This window comes from Rhinopithecus roxellana, chromosome 13 (genome assembly GCF_007565055.1).
Source record: "Rhinopithecus roxellana isolate Shanxi Qingling chromosome 13, ASM756505v1, whole genome shotgun sequence".
Classification (NCBI taxonomy): Eukaryota; Metazoa; Chordata; class Mammalia; order Primates; family Cercopithecidae; genus Rhinopithecus; species Rhinopithecus roxellana.
Genome location: NC_044561.1, coordinates 119,714,587 through 119,734,042, shown reverse-complemented (window position 1 = coordinate 119,734,042; position 19,456 = coordinate 119,714,587). Strand labels below are relative to the sequence as shown.

The window sequence follows — 19,456 nt, the reverse complement described above, 5'->3', positions numbered from 1 at the left end:
CAGAACCGGACCACAGCAGACGCCCCGCCCCCGTGCTGCCCCGCTCCGCCCCCGGGCTGCCTTTTCGCCCCGGCTCCGCCCAGCCCCTGGGTAGCTTCCGGCGGAAGTTACTGCCCCTGCCGCGGTTCGGCGGTGGCATCCGGCCTCGCACTTCCGGTGGGAAGATTCCGGCCGGGAGCTCACCAGGCGGAGGTGAGTGGGTGCGCGGCAGGACTCCCGGTGCGCTCCCAGGGGCTAGGGGGCCGGGGCTGGAGACGGGAAGCGGGCTCCGCGCCCGGGCTCTGCGCGGGTTGGCATGGGGCACGCCACGCCCCTGCCCCTCCCCGGGCCTTAGTTTCGCCGTCTGTGGAGGGAGCAGGGGTCTCCAAGCGCCCTCCTGCCGTGCTTCTGTCCGACGCCGGCTCATCTGGTATTTCTTGAGCACGTGCGACGTGCTGGGTGCGGGACCCGGGCCGGAATCGGACACGGCTCTGCCCTCTTGAGAGGCTGCTTCCCGCGGTGGGATTGGGGCGGGCAGTAAACACGTGAGCAAACAAGGAAACGTCAGAGGTGGGATGTGCCACGAGGATTGGGAGGGGTGGGGCATTGGGGAAAGTATTCAGCCCAGCGGAGGTCTGCGGAAGGGTGCTGAAGACAAAAAGCAGCAAGTAAAGAAATACGCAGGCTTGATGTGTTGACACGTGGCAGGGGGCCGCTGTGGCGGGTGCTGGGGCCAGTGGCAGAAGAATGAGGTTGCAGAGGCCTTCCTTGTGGACCAGGCTGAGGAGCTGGGCTTAGCCTTAGGACATGGTCTATTCTGTGTGCTTAGGCCATCTCTCTAGCTGCTTTATAGTTTCCAGGCCTTAGAGGCGAAAGTGGAAACAGGGAGACCAGCTAGACGAGTGGCAGTCAGCAGGTGAAAGATAATTGTGGCTTAGACTATGGTAGTGGGAATGGAGAGGAAGAGAAGTAGAGGGGTCAAGAAGTATATTGAAGGTGGAACTGAGAGGGCAGGATTTGAGAAATGACGGAAATAAGTGGCCAAAGATGACTTCGTCATAGATTTTTGGTTTTTGCTTAAGTAACCGAGTGTATTATGCTGGCATTTACTAAATGACTCTGGGATAGATTGGGAGCGTGAGAAATAATTATGAAATCTTCTTAGGGCATCTTAAGTTTTAGATATTTGGAGTGCAGCTACCAAATAGGCAGTTAGATAATACTAGTCTGATGCAGAAAAGGTCAGGGCTGATGTAAAGAATTTAGAAATTATTGGCAAGTGGATTGGGTAGGATGAGATTATGTAGGGTAAGATTTAAGAGAGAAGAGAAGCCAGGTTCCAAGCTTTAGGCACCCAATTTTTATAGATTGAGTTGACAAGAAGGTGCCAGCAAAAAAGGCCAAGAAAGAGTCCAGAAAAGCAGAAGAAAAACCAGGAGAGTGTGGTATCGTGGCACCTAAGAGAAGATTTTTTCTCGGAGAAGGAAGTGATCCATTGTGTAAGATGAGAATAGAGACTCAGCCGGCGGGCGTGGTGGCTCACGCCTGTAATTGCAGCACTTTGGGAGACCAAGGTGAGTGGATCACCTGAGGTCGGGAGTTCAAGACCAGCCTGACCAACATGGAGAAACCCCGTCTCCATTAAAAATACAAAATTAGCCAGGCGTGGTGGCACATGCCTGTAATCCCAGCTACTCAGGAGACTGAGGCAGGAGAATCACTTGAACCTGGGAGGTGGAGGTTGTGGTGAGCTGAGATCGTGCCATTGCACTCCAGCCTGGGCAACAAAGAACGAAACTCCAAAAAAAAAAAAAAAGAATAGAGACTAAGCCTTTGAAGGGGCAGCAGAGAGGAGGATGTGGTGACTCAGTGGAGCAGTAGAGATGAGCTGAAGTGAGGGCAGGGAGTGCATGAGTGGGGCGGGCAGTGCGAGGCCCTCTGGGAAAGTTTCACTGTTAAGGGGACCAGGAGGGGAGTAAGCCTCTATCATGAGCCAGCATTTAATGCTGTACCTGATGCCACTTTACAGTTGGAGAAACTGAGTCCAGTGGTCAAGTAACTTAGGGTCACCCAGTAGTGAATAGGGACACCAGGATTTGATTATCAGTCTCTGACTCCAAAGCCCACACTCTTAAGCGCTAAACCATGCTGCCTAAGTTACAGTTAAGGAAGATTGAGGGAAGCAGGTGCGACAGTGATGCACCAGCCAGCCTTACCTTGATGTGACTGCTGCCCCCAGCTAAGCTGCTCTCTGTGGAAAGTGGGGCAGAATATGGACTTTCCTTCCTGAGCAAATGAGATTTCAAAAAGAGTATTTACTCCTTTAAATCTTATTTCCCTTATAAAATAAGGGTGGGGACCTTTTCAGTTTCATGTCTGTGTATCCAGTGGTAGGCCTACAGGAGCGCTTAATAAATGCCCATTAAGTGCCTAGATGATCTCCAAGGACCCTTCCAGCTGAGATTTGGCTTTGTGTTTGTGCATAGGTGACCTTCTGAATCCCAATAAGAAAATGAGTTAACTTTGAGACAGTGCTTCTTGTAGGCAGGGTAGCCATAGGGACTTCTTGGAGACAAGGAACCTGGGCCAGGTCTGTGAAGGAAGGTCAGCATTGAACCTCTTTTTTATTACAAATATTTTGTAACAGTCCCTTTTATTACCCTAAAATGAAACATATGATTAATAAAAACAGCCTACACATAATTTTTGAAAAATCAACAATGCGACCCGGCATGGTGGCTCACGCCTGTAATCTCAGCACTTTGGGAGGCCAAGGTGGGCGGATCACCTGAGGTTGGGAGTTCGAGACCAGCCTGACCAACATGGGGAAACCCCGTCTCTACTAAAAATATAAAAAATTAGCTGGGCGTGGTGGCGCATGCCTGTAATCCCAGCTACTTGGGAGCCTGAGGCAGGAGAATGTCTTGAACCTGGGAGGCGGAGATTGTGGTGAGCCGAGATTACACCATTGCACTCCAGCCTGGGCTTCAAGAGCAAAACTTCATCTCAAAGAAAAAAAATAGTAAAATAAAATAAAAATAAATAAATCAACAAAGGCCTATAAAAAAGGAGAGTAATTGATAGTAAAACAAAGTATGTTTCAATATGTAAGTTCCTGGGCACAGCAATGCTGGAAGTCGCAGTGAAGCTGTCCCTTCTGTGTGGACCCTCTAGGAGTGTGATTTCCACAGACGCAGACTGACACAGCCGTGTTGTGTCACAACTCAAAAACCACTAGTGCCATTGCCGTAGATGATGTGGTTTTTCCAGAATGGGAACTTTGGTGCCATTTTGAGACCAATTTTGACCATTTCCAGTCTCCCTTCATTGTACATAGGCATCGTATTCTTGGAAATGTTAGTTCACAACAGAACCATGGAAACACTGCCCTGTGTTTACATGTAAACAGTTACATTCTAGGTTCAGCTGATTATAAGCTAATCTTTCACCTATATGAATGTCAAAGTCATGCGGGATGCAGAGCAGTAATTGGCTATGTGGACTGCCCCTTCTTTATCCCTGCTCACTGAATGCCAGGAGCATATCCCCAAAATACCACCACAGGTTTCCAAAGCTACTCTGAGGACAACTGTAGCCCTGGAGATTGATTTGGACACGGCCAGCTCCCTGTTTGCCCCGGAGAGGGGAAATAGTAACATGGGTTCCAGAGTGCAGAACAGAATGTAATGGCTCCCTCCGGAAGTAGTGGGGTGGGAGATGGAGAGTGTTTCTGATCTTGAAGCCTAGGAAGGCTTCGAGAAGAAGGTGGCGTTTCAATAGGATGGGGATGTCTCAAAGGAGGAGCTATGGTTGGGGGCACACAGATGAAGCAGGAGGTATCACATAACGCTGGACCTGAGGCCCCTCCAGGCGCAGACAGGTCTACCTGGCATGCTCCGGGCAGTTATCCGGGTTGGCTGGATTGACAGGGAGGCTGGGAGTGGTTTCATTTGGCAAGACCCTAAGGCAGGCACTGCTTCCAGGCAGTAGTGGTTAGAGCCTGGTCTTAGAGTGTTCCAACTGTTAGAGTAGTTTCCTTCTCCACTTTTAACCCCTAAAGACCAGACCAGTCCCCTGAAAATCGCATGCCTGCTGTCAGTCAGTCATCAAACCAAACGGAGAACTTAAAGTACGCCAGGTGTGCATAAGGCCAGTGTGGACACACTGTTCCCTATCTTTGTGCCTCTCGTAGTCTTTCAGTGGACACAGACATTACTCACATCACACCCTACACAAGTGCTATGAAGGAGGAGGAGGAGAGCCATGAAAGCCACCTGTATCTCAGGGGACTGAAGGGGATGGGGTGGGGGTCCCTGAAGAAGTGACCTCTGAGCTGAAGATAGGTAGGATGAATGAAGGACTGAAGGGTGGGTGCAGTGTTCGTTCAGTTCCTTTGGACAACGGGAAGAAAGCTGGTGTGTTTGAGAAGCTGAAAGGCGCGCAGTGGGGCCAGGTCCTGGAGAGCCTGTGGCTGAGACTGGGAAGACCAGCAGGGCCAAATCAGGCCATGGGAGCCCAAAGAAGGGTCCCGGTCTTTATGAGAAAAGCACTGGAAACTGCTGAAGGGTTTTAAGCAGTGGCCCGACATAATCAGATTTGTGTTTTAAAAGGTCACTTTGGTGGCAATTCATGGAGAATGACTTGAGGTGACAAGAGAGCAGACATGACATGGGTCTCTGGGAGTGCCTTGTGCCATTGTGGGCAGCCCCTCCGGAGCCCTGAGTCACGCAGCCTTCAGAGGCACCCATGGCTACGAGAAGCGCAGTCTCTGCCTGAGGCTCCAAAGCTGCCCTTTTTCCCCAGCAGCAGACCTCGGGACCTGTGAGCGTTGCATCCAGTTAACCATGGGAAGGGTTAGCACCAGCCACCAGCCCCTTAGGTGAGAACTCTGCCTGGGGCTCCGCTGATGGTTCCAAATCATGGAGCTGCAGAGAGCTCCTCCAGCCAGGAGACGTTCTTGGTGAAAGCTGTGGTCCAGCTCCACCGGCTCTTCCTGCACATTGTCTTCAAGAGGTGTGCCTGCCCCCGCTGACTCAGGAGCTCGGGTGCTGCAGCCGCCACGAATGGGGAGGTGGGCCCTCGATGTGGCCTTTGTGTGGAAGGCGGTATTGACCCTGGGGCTGGTGCTTCTCTACTACTGTTTCTCCATCGGCATCACCTTCTACAACAAATGGCTGACAAAGGTACCGGGAGGCCTTGCTGGGGCAGGGCGCTGGGATGAAGGTGGCTGGAGCCATGGCTATGGTGCCCTTCACATTTAACAGGAAGGCACAAGCTTCAGCCAGTCTAACTGGAAGCCAGTTACAGCTGGGCTGGAACAGGGCCCTCCAAGCCCGCCATGCCGGGGTTCCCCTTCAGTGTTTGGATCCAGGGAAACCAAGGAGAGTGGGAGGTGTGAAGGGATGAGCTGGGGAAACTGGGGCTCAAGCAGCAACTATTTACCCCACTAGAGAAGTATTTCAATATTTTAACAAGTGATACAACGTAGTGGGCCGCAGTGGCTCTCACCTGGGAATGGGTTGTGAGGAGGGCTGGGCAGGTAGCTCACAGTGTGTTGAACTGGTGGAGACAGCACCAGGCTAGAATTGAGCCCCTTGGCTGCCACTTGTGTTTGTGACCTAGGAGTCTGTCATTCCAAGCGATGATACGATACCTAAGGGCCCTTCACACATAGCAAGGTCCTCATGAACCACCAAATGAACCCCACTCCAGCAGAGGGGCGAAGAGGAAGAGGGAGCTGTTGGGGGACAGGCTGTCTAAACCGAGCCGGGGTGTCTGCTTTGGGCTCCATACAGAGCTTCCATTTCCCCCTCTTCATGACGATGCTGCACCTGGCCGTGATCTTCCTCTTCTCCGCCCTGTCCAGGGCGCTGGTTCAGTGCTCCAGCCACAGGGCCCGTGTGGTGCTGAGCTGGGCCGACTACCTCAGAAGAGTGGCTCCCACAGGTAGGTGGGGTACCTCGGTGAGGGCAGGACAGGAAGAGGGGCTGGGGAACCATAGGATGAGAACAAGAGAGACACCTGCATGTCTGGAAGCCGAGTCCGTCCCCTCTTCCTGCACTGTTCCTCCTCTGCCCTCTTGACCTGGCCTCCCTCCACCCACGCTGCTGCCTCTTGCACACTGCGTGCCTTCCCACTGCCCCACCACACACCCACAAAACCCCTGCTGCACCCACGGCCCCACAGCTCCCTCACCTGGCAGCAGACACCGAGCCTGGAGTGTGGCCTCGGGCCTGGAGATGAGTGGTGAGCAGTTAGGGTCCCTGCCCTCGCAGGGCTGTGACACGGACGTGGAGGACACTACGGAGCCCAGGGAGGGGGACCGACCCAAGGCCGGGGCCCATGGCTGGTAGAGGAAGATTTCCTAGGCCAGGTGCCAAGTAGGCCGAGAGCTGAAGGATGCATGGGACTGATTGGCCGTGGGAGGAGGGGCCCTTGTGGCCAGAGGGAGATTTAGTGCCAGCTGTGGGGTCTGGAAGGGAACTCAAAGTGTTTCAGGATGCTGAGAACCCGGTGCTGGTCAGAGGAAGTGGGAGAAATGAGAACTGAGTGGGTGGGTGGGGCTCACATGCTGGAGGCTGGGTTCCCCTTGGAGGAGTTGGTGTTCCATCCTGAGGAAAAAAGGGTTTCCAGTAAGGGATCAACCAGATCGGGTTAATACCTCTGCTCAGGGGCCAACCGGAGTGTTTGTGGAAACCACACTGGCCCAGCCAGTTGGAATGGGCCCAGCCCTAGTGCTAGAGCAGCCCCCCACCGCTTTGGGGCTGGGTATGAGCCCTTTAGTTGCTGGTGGAAAAAAAGGCCTGAGGGCCCCAGAGGAGGCCCCGGGATGGTTCAGAAATGGGAGACACTCAGGTGCTCAGGGTGCCAGCCCACCCCAGCAGAGTGGGGACCTCCCACACCGTCCTGTGGGTGCCTTTGTCTCCACAGCTCTGGCCACGGCGCTTGACGTGGGCTTGTCCAACTGGAGCTTCCTCTATGTCACCGTCTCTCTGTGAGTACCGGCCATGCCCTGCTGCCTCCCTTCAGGCTCAAGCTGTCTGTCTGTCCAGCGGGCTGTCTGCACACCCGGCTGCCAGGCCAGCCACTCCACTACTCTCTGCGACCAGCCCTTGCTCTCTCAGCCTCTCTCTGGCACCCAGCAGCTCTCCGGGAATTCACCAGCCTCTTCTGTAAGCCCAGCGCAGAGAGGGTGCTGTGCCCACCTGCCAGGCAGCATGGGGAAGCCAGGGAGCTCACCCAGAACCCCATCATCAGAATAGGGGAGGGCGGGCCGCAAGGCCACAGACAGCCACTGGCGGGTGGTACACGCAGTCGCAGCAGAGCCCTGTGTGTCCTGGGGGCTGCACAAGAGTTTCTTCTTCCCTCTGATGTTTCGCTTCAGAGAGCACAGTTCCTGCCTCCTCATCCTCCCACTCCTCATCCTCCCACTCCTCATCCTCCCACTTCTCATCCTTCCTTCCCGCTCCTGCTCCGCTGAGGGTCAGGTAAAGAACAGGACTCAGGGAGCTCAGCGTCAGACCTGCAACCTCTTTTCCCTGGTGATAACCAGAGGCCTCTTAGTCAGAGATTGCTTCTGGTTAAAGGTCGCTTATCAGCTCAGATGACTTAGCCCAGCTCCGTTTGGTCATTTTGCTCAGTGATTTGTGCTCCTCCTTTCTCGATGATGGGTCTGAGCCCTGGGCTCCATCAGTGCATTGTGGGTAATTTTGCTTCCAGGTACACAATGACCAAATCCTCAGCTGTCCTCTTCATCTTGATCTTCTCTCTGATCTTCAAGCTGGAGGAGCTGGTGAGGGCCCAGTGTTTCTTTTGTCCCTCCTGCCCCCACAGATGCTAAGAATAAAGCAGGAGTCCGAGCAGTGACTTGTCCCGCTGTGTGACAGAGGAGATAAGCCCAGTCCAGGTGGCAGTACATCCCTTTCTGAGAAGGGACCTAGACATGGGCAATATTCGGAATATTTAGAAACCAGTGTGGCAGGGTAATGACCAAAGGTGAAAGCACAGCAGGATGCGGGTCCCAGCAGAGCCTGGTCTAGGAAGCTCCCTGCTGTGGGAGGCAATAGCCCTGTGTGTTAGGCCCCGAGGGGGAGGTGGGACCTCTTGGGGGCCTAGGACAGCCGTCAGTGTGGCAGAGCAGGCAGGGCTGTTGGCATACCAGCTGACTGTCAGCCCTGCATGCTGACATTAGTGGGCAAGGACTGTCCAGGACCCCCTGGGGTAGAGCTGGAGGGTGGGAGGATTTCTTGCCCCAGGGGCAGCCAAGATGGCTGCTGACCCCAGGCTCCAAATGTGACGAACCCTTGACCCTCAAGACCCCCAAGTTAGCTGCCACTGCTCCCCATCCTACCAGCGCGCGGCACTGGTCCTGGTGGTCCTCCTCATCGCCGGGGGTCTCTTCATGTTCACCTACAAGTCCACACAGTTCAACGTGGAGGGCTTTGCCTTGGTGCTGGGGGCCTCATTCATCGGTGGCATTCGCTGGACCCTCACCCAGATGCTCCTGCAGAAGGCTGAACTTGGTGAGCACGTGCCACTCACCCTCCAGAGAGAGGAACTGCGGCACAGGCAGGGCGGAGGCAGGGCAGGGCCGGGCCAGACCTGATGGTGCCCGTCCCCCGCCCTGCAGGCCTCCAGAATCCCATCGACACCATGTTCCACCTGCAGCCACTCATGTTCCTGGGGCTCTTCCCTCTCTTTGCTGTATTTGAAGGTACGTTGGGCCTTCCCTCTCGAGGGCACCTCAGTGCAGCAGACCACAGATCCCTGCCCTGAGCCCAACACAGTGGTAGCTGCAGAGATTATTGAGATCAAAGATGCAGCCCCTCCCCGGAAGCACATGGTCTGGGGGACGGCCAGACGTAAACAAAATGGCTGGAGTCCAGCATGATAAATGCTGCAGAGAAAGCGCATATAAAATCCAGGAAACAGTAACAACAGTAAGTGTGTACAGAGCCCTGAAAGTGCACCAGGGCTGTTCTGATCTTTTTAAACATGCGAATTTATTTCATCCTTCCAAAAACCCTGTGTGGCAGTACTGTTATTCCCCATTTTGCAGGTAGAACAAAGTGAGGCACAGAGAAGTAAAGATAACTTGCCCAGGGTCCCATAGCTCATAAATGAGCCAGAATTTGAAGCCAGCAGCCTGGCTCCAAGTGTTCCAGCCCTCCTCTTAACCACCCTATCCTGCCTCTAAGGAGTGGGGAATCAGGGATTGTTCCAAGATGCTGGAGTAATCAAGCAAGTCAGAAAGACTTTCCTGGCTGTGGTTTTGGAGGGTGGGTGGGATTTTGGCAGGTTGCAGGGAGCAAGGTATCTGGGAAGTGGGAATAGGAGGTTCAGCCATGTCCAAGCATATAACATTGGGATGTGTGTTCAGGGAGTGTGGACCGTGCAGGATCGGCAGAGGGTGGGCTTCCAGAGCTGGGGGCTGAAGGCCAGGAGCCAGCACACAGGAGCCTGGGGACATGGTCAGTTGTTCCTCCACTGTCGTTGTCCAAGTAAGAGGAGAGCCCTGGAGAGTTGTGTAGGCTGGGAGGTGTGGCGCCCCCTTCCTTTCTTTGATGTTTTGGGATTAGCCTTTGTCCCCTTTCTGTTTATCCTTCCTCCCAGAGTCCCCTCTGTAATACCTTCAGGGTCATTACAGAAAATTCTGTCCCACATCCGTTTAAGTTTCAAGCGGTGAAGCATCTTGAACCTCCCTAAGAAAATTATTTTGAAGCCCCGTTGTCCAGGAAACTTCTGTTCAGGGCCTCATTTTTTTCCCTCTTTAAAATCTCTCCCCATTCCTTCATTATGCCCCCTCGTATCAAACGCCACACTCTCCCCTCCCGGGTGTTTACACCATGCCCCATCTCTGCAAAACCTCATCTGAAAGCCCCTGGTAGTCGTCACTTAGCAAAGCTGCATGGATTTAGCTCCTTTAATCTTTTCTGGTAAATTAATCCCCCAAGCGCCTTCATTACTTATGTTGCTTTTCCCCAAATTCCCTTCAATTTGCCGACGCCTTTGCAGTACTGCTGAGCCCAGCACCAAACAAGATGTCCTACAATGTGAGGCTGTTTTGCCTGGGGGGGACTGTCACTCAGCATTTCTTTGGTGCTTCCCTCCAAAAATCTCAAAATACTCGACCAACTTCCAGCTACCACAGGTGTCTCCTGTGCCCAGTTCTGGGCCCCCCTTCACTCTGTGCTAATACACCACAAGGACTTTCCTGTGGTCCCGCCGGGAGTCATTCTCCCAGATGGACAGTGTTGGAAGGACCATGACAACTCCGAAAGTCTGAGCCAAATTTGGGGTAGGGGGTGTGCATGCCTGTGTTTCTGGAGCAAGGGGCCATGGCTATATGTGTTTGCGTTTTCTTTTTGGGAAATGTTCATCAAGTGGTACCGCAGGTTGGAGAAATACCAGTCTGGTCCCAGGGCTCTCATTTTATCAGTAGAGAAACTGAGGTCCAGAAAGGGGACACATCTCAGCCCAAGTTCCTCAGCTTTGTACTAGCAAGACCTACATTAAAATGAACGTTTATAGGGATAGAATTTTGTCCCTGTTTGTAGGTAACCTGGCTGAATTGTAGACCAAGGAGCTCCCTGAGTGGGCCGGGGCACTATTGGTCCTTCCTCACTTGGTGGCTGCCCTCCCTTCTTTAGCCCATTGGTTACCACAGCTCCAAACACCCCAAGAAGTTAGCAGCCTTGCGCCCCTTCCCCCAGACCAGCAAGTAAATACCGTCCAAAGGCTGAGGGCACTTCCGTCCGTCTTTCCATGCAGTGCCACCCCCCTCTACTTTACCCCAGAGGCTCAGACGAGCCCTCCCCGTCATTCTGTTAGGATCCCTGTCATCCCGCTTGGATCCCATCATCCCACTAGGATCTCCATCATCCCGCTAGGATCCCATCATCCCGCTAGGATCCCCATCATCCCGCTAGGATCCCCATCATCCCGCTAGGATCCTCATCATCCCACTAGGAACCCATCATCCTGCTAGGATCTGGCTTGTAATGCCCCCGGAGCTCTCTGGCAGCCATCACTGCTTCCCTGGTTTCTCCAGGTCTCAGGCCATCTGTGTGGGATCACTTTATACCTCCCATGCTTTTTCTCTGGGCTGCAGACAGCAGGTCTCAGTAAGGACTCACTATGACAATGGAAGATCCCATGTGGTTGGCGTTGGGCTGGCTGAGGCAGCCCAGGGCCCAGCCTCCCACTGTCTCTCCCCATTGATTTCAGGTCTCCATTTGTCCACATCTGAGAAAATCTTCCGTTTCCAGGACACAGGGCTGCTCCTGCGGGTACTTGGGAGCCTCTTCCTTGGCGGGATTCTCGCCTTTGGTTTGGGCTTCTCTGAGTTCCTCCTGGTCTCCAGAACCTCCAGCCTCACTCTCTCCATTGCTGGCATTTTTAAGGTACAGACTCGGGGGTGATGCCATTCCTGTCTTAGAGGGGGAGCCCCCAGGGATTTCTCACTAGCAGCTCCTGCACCTCAGGGCCCTGCAGAGAAGAGACGGAAGTGCCCCATTAGGTGCCGGGCACTTTGCTGACTGCTGTGTTGGCCCCTCCTTCCGCCTTGACCACAGCCCTTTGAGAGGGTGTGATCACCTGCACCCCACAGACAGGGACACAGATGGAGAGCCAGCTCTGACTGCCCTAGGCCTGGGGCGCATTCACATTTTACCTTGACTGCCAACTCTGGCATTGGGCAGTGGCCTGGAGCCACAGGTTGAACAGCTCCTATCCAGACTCATCAGGAAAGAGTTCCATGATTGACTGGCGGTGTCCTCCAGGGCCACAGCCAGGGCTAGTGAGACCCTCAGCAAGCACCCCTGTGGCCAACCTCGCTGTACCTCCGCCTCACAGGCCTGTCCTTCCCTCTCACACCTCGTCTTACTTCTGCCTTTCCCTCCCACACATTTAATTTTCTCTTTGGTCAGGCACACACCAATACCGAAACTGTTGCCTAAACCCAGAAATGCAGGCTTCTGTCAGTGTCTTCTGGGAGCCAGCTGCATGCTGAGGCATGGCTGTGGTTCTTGGATGAACGGCCTCGCCAGTCCATTTTGCAGTCTCTGTTTATAGAGAGCCCTGGGACCAGTGTGTGTCTTCAGCCCAGGATAATGCAGCATTCTCACGCAGAGACTCAGGGCTCCCTTCTGTAACTGCCTTCTGGGGCAGCCGTCCTTTATCCTTGTGGATACAGCACGATCTGGATACCCTGGTCCCCAACGTGGGATCCGGTTTGCCTCTTTTTATTCCTGACAGAATTCCGTGACAAGCACCTCCTTTGTTGCATCTCACAGAGGGAGGCTGGTGGGACACGCCGCAAGCCGGCAGGGTCCCCTGACCTCTCTGCCTGCCTGGGCCCAGGATTTCAGACAGATCTTGATCTACCCACCTGAGTGTACCCAGTACCCCCACCTTCCACCCTCCTGGCCAAGTGGCCAGATCCTTCTGTTGATCATGCTCCCTCCTGCTTCTCTGCCCCCAGGAAGTCTGCACTTTGCTGTTGGCAGCTCATCTGCTGGGCGATCAGATCAGCCTCCTGAACTGGCTGGGCTTTGCCCTCTGCCTCTCGGGAATATCCCTCCATGTTGCCCTCAAAGCCTTGCATTCCAGAGGTAACCCGGAGCCCCTTCCAGAAGCCTCTGTTTTGTGTTCTTCTCCTTGTGACTCTTAGTGATTCTGATGCAGGAAGTGTGCACGGTGGCTCTGCTGCCGTCACTTCTCTAGGAAGATATGGGGGTCATCTCCAGAGTGGGTGGGTGGGGCCTGGGTGACTCAGCACACATGCAAATCAGAGCAAACCAAGAAAACAACGACTGGGCCTGTAACTGTGGTCTCTCTCTATCCCAAGGTGATGGTGGACCCCAGGCCTTGAAGGGGCTGGGCTCCAGCCCCGACCTGGAGCTGCTGCTCCGGAGCAGCCAGCGGGAGGAAGGTGACAATGAGGAGGAGGAGTACTTTGTGGCCCAGGGGCAGCAGTGACCGGCCAGGGCAAATGGCTTAGAAGCAGGCCGCTCTCCAGCCTGCTGCCAGCACTCACTGTGCTCAAGCCCCCGGGGCTCTTCATGGTAGCTGGGAGCTGTGGACGAAAGTCAAAGGTGGCGGGGCCAAGCCAGGGACTCCTGACTCTTGTCCCTCCCTTCAGAGCTTGGTCACACAAGGGGCGAGCAGCAGGCCAGCCTGGAACCTGGTCAGAGCTGGGCCCAAGCTGCGCTGGAGTTGGAGTCACTGCCGGAGAGGGGAGTGGGCTGGTTCTTCCCAACTACTTCCCAGGCTCTGAGAGCCAAGACTCATTTCCAAGGCACAGCAGCTTTCTAAGGGGACTGGGTTTGGACTGAGTTTTGGATCTCGAGGGGCTGGAGCCTCATCACCTGGGTAGCATCTTTTCTCAGAGAGCAGGTTTCTTTATAGTTTGGAAATAAATGGTTCATGGTCCACTGGCCACCTCGTGTTGCTGGAGACGGGGCAGGGAGGGGACAGTGTGGGCCTGGCCTCTCCTTTTCTTTCGCTGCCTGGGGCCTTCTTCAAATGACTGGTCTTAAGCCAGGCCTCCTTCGTTTCTTGCTTATGTTGGAACACCAGTGCCCTCCGCATGGGGCCCCACTGCACCTGCTGGCGGGAAATAAATGAATATTTACTGAGCACTGCATTCTGGAGACTACGTGTTTTCACAGCCTATTGTGAATCCTGGCTACCACTAGCTGTGTGACCCTAAGCAAATGACCTAACCTGTCTGTGCCGTAGTTTCTTAATCTGTGAAGTGGGGATAATAATATCTATCTCAGAGTCCTTTTGAAGATTGAGTCATTATTAGTAACAGATTAAATGCTATATAAGCATTTCTTTTAATCCTTTTAACAACTAAGAGACTAAAGCCTGGAAAAGATAAAGAGCTGCCTAAGTGGCTGGGTTGGGATTCACATCCAGGTCTATGTACCTCTGCGTGCACGTGCCGCACGTGACATCCACACTGCCTCCTGGAAGGGTTTATGGACCCCGGAGCCTGGGCCTTCCACTCCTCCTTGGCCAAGTCCCACCTCTTGTCTAGACTACAGGCCTCTCTCAAATGAGGAAGGGAGGGGGCAAGACCCGGACTGTGATGTGCTGTGGACTGAGTCTGCTGTAAGCTGGTTCCTGGGCCTTGGGAGACCCCACCAGCCATTGGAGACAGCTTTTCAGGCGAAGTGCTCCTAGGCACTCACAGCAGGTGGCGCCATTGCACCACACTGGCTCCCAGAGCCCAGCCACCCTGCCACTGCTCTCCAGACACAGGCAGAAAAGGGGTGCTTGGAAGAGGACAGTGGGTGTCCATGGGTGGGGACAAGGATGGGACTTGTTCTAAAATTGTTTCCACAGGTTGGAGTCACTAAAGCTCACTCGGTTAAGCGCAGGAGAACTTTAATACTTTAAAAATGGGTCTGCAAACTTCCTGTAAAGGGCCAGTTAGTATTTGGGGTTTGGGGAGCATAGCATATGGCATCTGTTGGAGCTGCTCTGCTATTGTAGCACAAAAGCAGCCATAGATGACACAGACCCAGGGTGTGGCTGTCCCAGTGAAACCTCATTTACCAAAGTAGGATCCAGCTTGCCGGCTGAAGTTTGCCAGCCGGAGAGCCCTCAAGAATTCTCTAGTCCAACTTCTACTTCTGCAGCAGGAGGCTAAAGCCAGGAGGGGGCGGTGACTAGCCCGAGGCCCTCAGAGCTTCCATGCTCAGGAGGAGTCAGACCAAAATCTGCCTCTAATTCAGATTCCCAGCACAGACTCAGCAGGCGGAGGTGGAGCACCAAGGGCGCTCGGAAGCGGCCCGTTATCTGGCTTCTGCACCTCTGCCCCCCTTGGATTCCACAAGCTCAGAGGCCAAGATTAAAGGAGGCTCGTGCTCCAGCTGGATGACGTGGGGAGAGCCAGACAAGGAAGGGGGCCAGGGCCTCCTCCGTCTGAGAGGCTGCTTGGGATGCAGGCCGCTTGGGCAGTGGGGGGAGCCTGCCGGAGCCCCTCTGGCTGAGGTGGATAAGAGCTTCCCGTCTGCTCCCCCACTGCCCGCCTCCCGGCACATGGAGAAAGCGCTGCTGTCTGGTGCAGTAATTACAAGGTGCAGAGCTGGGGCCCTTACCTCGCACATGTTGGGTTCAATGACAGCCCTTCATTTAGCAGCAATTACCAGCCAAACCTAAAGGAGGGCTCCTTCTCCTCCCGCACCTGGCCCACCCAATCACCTGGCCTCCCAGGCCAGACAGCGTCCACCTCGGTATTGAGCCCTAGAACCACCCATGCTGTCTGCAGTCATTGCATCTCAGGGCTGCAGCATCACCATGGCAACGCGGTGCTTGCACAGGTTGAGGGAATCTGAGGATGTGACTTGTCTCTCCAAGGCTGTGGTGTCTGTCCCCACACAGCCCCCCAGCTCCGAGGCTTCTGCAGAAGGGGGCGGAGAGAGGAGGGCTGACCTGCAGATTCGAGTTTTAAGTGCTTACAAGCCCACCGCCTCTCCAGGAGCGCACAGTGGAAGGAAGGTTAATGCCCCCAATATGTGAGGACGTCCACAGTTGGTGCTGTGGTGGCAGTGAGAACAGGCTGCAGTTTGCCTGTGGGAGGGACCTGAGTCGTCAGGCAGGGCCCGGTGTACCTTCATCTTCACTCCAGTACCCTTTTCTGCCTTGAGGGCTCAAGGGATTGTCTCCATCTGTTTCTACTCTATCCTGCTGTGAAAAAACTGAAAATCCCAGTGGCTTAAGAGTAGTTAATATGGCACCAAGAGAATTCTTATGGTACTTGCTGCAGCTTCCTGCATCACACACTAGTGATGGACTGAGGGTGGGGACTCCCAGGCCATCCATTTAGGTCGACAGCATTCAGTGAGTGCTGGCCACATGGCAGACACTGCTGGACTTGGGGACAGAGACATTCGTTTTTGGAGTCAGCCTTCCTCCCAGCCCAGGGAAATGATGAGGCAGTGGGCTGGGGAATGGGGAAGAAAGAACAGAACAGACTGTTCACTGGGCACCATCTAGGCCTTTGCCATAGGTTATTTAATCTGTAACAGCCCGGTGCAGTAAGGACTGATTGTATTTCTATCCTAGCTGTGGCAACTAAGCTCCAAGTGGGTAAGCATAACAATGGCTGAAGATACAGCCTCCAGATGCTGTAGACTGAGAGACATGTCTCTCTGCTGTGATTAGCTGTGTGCTTTTTGACACGTCGCTGATCTTCTCTGAGGCTGTTTCCTTGTCTCTACAGAAGGAATAATAATATATATACCTGAAGGAAGCTACTGTGAAGGTGAAATAAAATAATGTAGGTAAAGCACACAGTGCTGGGCTCATAGTCATCACCACTCAGGAAATGGAGCGGGAAGAATGTCACATAACTCGCCCAGATGAGAGGAGGAGCCAGTGTTGGCGCTCTGGCCTTCCGAGATCCCCATCTCTGCTGCAATGTCTGGTACTGCGCACGCACTTAACAGATGCTTTTTTTTTTTTTTTTTTTTTTTGAGATGGAGTTTTGCTCTTATTGCCCAGGCTGGAGTCTAATGGCGCCATCTTGGCTCGCTGCAACCTCCGCCTCCCGGGTTCAAGCGATTCTCCTGCCTCAGCTTCCCAAGTAGCTGGTATTACAGGCACCCACCACAATGCCTGGCTAATTTTTTGTATTTTTAGTACAGGGAGCTCTAAAGCTGAGATGCCTTTCAGAGTTTTCCCAAGTTGGGGTGAGAGGTTCATGGCTTTACACCACAGCATTTTTTGTATTTTTAGTATTTTGTATTTTTGTATTTTAGTACATGTTGGCCAGGCTTGTCTTGAACTCCTGACCTCAGGTAATTCACCTGCCTCAGCCTCCCAAAGTGCTGGGATTACAGGTGTGAGCCATCGCGCCTGGCCCAGATGCTTGTTTTTCGTAGGAATTTCCACTAGTGGGAACTTAAAGTGGGGGATTTTACAGGTTCTAACTTCCAAATGACTTGCCCTGTAAGAAGGAGCTGCTCCCTCCCACTGCCACCCATTCCTGCCAGTCTCCAGTCTCCCAGCCATCCCATGGAGTCTTCACCCTAACTGCACAGCCCTGACATCAACCAGGTCCCTTCACCCCTGCTTTGTAGTAACCAATTAGCTTGACGTCTGTTCCCATGGTTATTTAGTTTCGTTGGCAACTAACATACTTCCGAGAAACAAGCCAGCAGCCCCCAGTCCCACCACCATCCTGCTGGTGGGGCCGTTTTCTTCTGGATGTCGGATGAGAACTCTCCTGCTGGGGAACAACAGAAGGACAGAACACAGAACCAGAAGAAAATGCATTCAAATGCATTCCGTCAGTGTTTCTGGACCATCTACAATGTGCCCTGCCCAGTGATCACTGCTGGAGATATAGAAGCCATTGAAACACAGTCTCTGTCCTCAAGGAACTTTTATTTTAGGGCTTTTTATTTTATTTATTAGAGATGGGGTCTTCCTGTGTCTTCCAGGCTGGAGTGCAGTGGTACAATCATAGCTCACTGCAACCTTGACCTCCTGGGCTCAAGTCAAGTGATCCTCCCACCTTAGCCTCCTGAGTTGCTGGGACTGCAGGCTTGTGCCACCATGTCTGGCTTCTGCAGGGCTTTTTAATCCAGTGGATTCCCTGGGAAGTAGATTCAGAGATGGAGATTATTGTGCAGGACATTTATTAGAAAGTGATCTTGGAAAAATTACCTGTGGGAAGGAGAAGGTGGCAGGTTAGGGCAGAGGGGACATTAAGCTTCACAGCAGTCCTGCCAGAAGCCTCAGCCAACCCCACAGGGAGCTCTAAAGCTAAGATGCCTTTCAGAGTTGTCCCGATTTGGGGTGAGAGGCTCATGGCCTTACACCACAGCATTGACCTGTCATTGGGAGTGAGCCTGCCCCTGGAAGGAGATGTGACTTTGGGTAAGGCAGTTTCTTCAAGACAACCCCCAAAGAAGGCTACCTGCTAAGGGCTGTGAGCTGAACTCCCAGCAACTGAGGAGATAAGTCCTTCACTCCCAACTGGAGATCTCAATACCACATCACAGTGTCTACCACAACCAGGGTCCACAGTCTGGCTTCAGGGATGACCCAAGAATCTTTGAAGAGGAAAGCAACATCCAGCATGTGTGTGCATATACGTGTTTTTCTGGGAGACATTGACCTTGACCCCCAAAAGATTAAGAATCATTGGTCTATGGAAAGCCAGACTCATTTAAAACCATGTGATCAGAGATGCACACAGTAGTTGCTCAATAAATCTAAAAGGACAGATGGATGGATAATCGATGGATGGGTGGGTGGATGGACAGATGGGTGGATGAATGGAGGGGTAGATGGATGATGGATGGAAGGATGGATGGATAATGGATGTATAGATGGATGGGTGGATGGATGGGTAGAAGGATGATGGATGGATGAATGGGCGGGTGGATGGACAGATGCCATAATAGTTGAATGTATGGGGGCCGCAGGAAAGGGAGCAACCGTCTGGGTCAGGAGAAGAGCAGAGCTCCAGGAAGAGCTGGCCGTTTTGAATTGAGTCTTGAAGACTAAATAGAAGTTTGCTAAGCAGGCAAAAGAAGAAAGGCGTACCCTGCAAGGGGAAAGCAGATGTGAAGGTGCAGAGATGTGCATGAGCTTCAGGATGGTGTGTTTGGGTGCTGTGAGAATTTGTTCACCGTGGCTGGCCAGGTGGCTGGAAAGAGGAGGGGGAGGGGAGCTAGTGACCCACCTTTGAAAAGAGGAGGTATCCTGATAGGATTGTTCCATCACATTATTTTGAACAAGTAAGTAGATCCCCTCCCCGCCCCACAACACTCAACAGTGGTATCTCTAGCATGGCGAGGGGGAAGAGGGAGGTCCTAAAATAGTTTCATGCAAGTGAAGAGCATTAGGTCATTTATCACATCTTTCTCCATGCTTGAGTTCCTTAGTCCTGCAGTCCACCCTGGGAAGCCGCTGGTTGTGAGCAGCCCTGCTTTCCAGATATGAAACAGGCTCAGAGAGGCTAAATGACTTGCCCAAGGTCACTCAGCTCGTTAGCCACCAAGCAGACAGCCCTCTAGCCCAGCAGGGGCTTACACCTCCCAGAGCTCAGCAGCCCTACGGTTGGGATGGCAGGCAGCCTCACTACCTTCCTGGGATTAGGTTACTCTGGCTAGGGACAGAAAAGATGACCCACTGCGGGGGGCCCAGGGCCTGGCGGCATCCTGCTGACAATATTTTGCTCTGTGAGGAATCCCCCACTGAGCTCAAGCCTCCCATCCTGTTCCTGGGCTGCCCCATGAATTAAACATGCCCCCGTGGTTAACTCAGTAATGCTTTTATTAATAGTTAATTACTCAACGCGCACTGGGGAAATGAGACTCACTCAGGCCTCGTAAATTAAGGCAGTGATCTCGTGAAGGAGGCCAATGGGAGTTCATTACCCCAGCCCCTTCCGACATTGTACCTCTGGGTTTGCCATTTAGCAGTGCTAAACGAGATGTGCTGGCGGGGGCGG

At 53.4% G+C, this 19,456-nt stretch overlaps 1 protein-coding gene and 1 long non-coding RNA gene across 7 annotated transcripts in view; one reads left to right on the top strand and one right to left on the bottom strand.

Moving 5' to 3' along the window:
- Positions 1–104: 104 nt before the first annotated feature.
- Positions 105–13,624, top strand: SLC35C2 (solute carrier family 35 member C2). 6 transcript variants are annotated; one of them, XR_004052733.1, is made up of 10 exons: positions 105–192; positions 4,786–5,162; positions 5,775–5,925; positions 6,910–6,973; positions 7,699–7,771; positions 8,295–8,501; positions 8,609–8,692; positions 11,206–11,381; positions 12,461–12,590; positions 12,827–13,624. XR_004052733.1 is itself a non-coding variant. In XM_010384182.2 (10 exons), exons 2-10 carry the CDS (start codon positions 5,043–5,045, stop codon positions 12,955–12,957), a joined length of 1,035 nt encoding a protein of 344 aa, XP_010382484.1. In that variant the 5' UTR covers positions 105–192; positions 4,786–5,042; the 3' UTR covers positions 12,958–13,624. The 6 variants fall into 6 exon arrangements, 5 of the variants coding, with proteins under 5 accessions (XP_010382484.1, XP_010382482.1, XP_030771117.1 ...); XM_010384182.2 differs by having other exon boundaries at positions 8,396–8,501; XM_010384180.2 differs by having other exon boundaries at positions 8,333–8,501.
- A 3,878-nt stretch (positions 13,625–17,502) lies between these two features.
- LOC115892819 overlaps positions 17,503–19,456 on the bottom strand; it is a 74,699-nt gene continuing 72,745 nt past the window's right edge. Inside the window, exon 3 of the long non-coding RNA XR_004052737.1 lies at positions 17,503–17,590. This is a non-coding gene — a long non-coding RNA (uncharacterized LOC115892819). The remainder of the gene's footprint in view (positions 17,591–19,456) is intronic.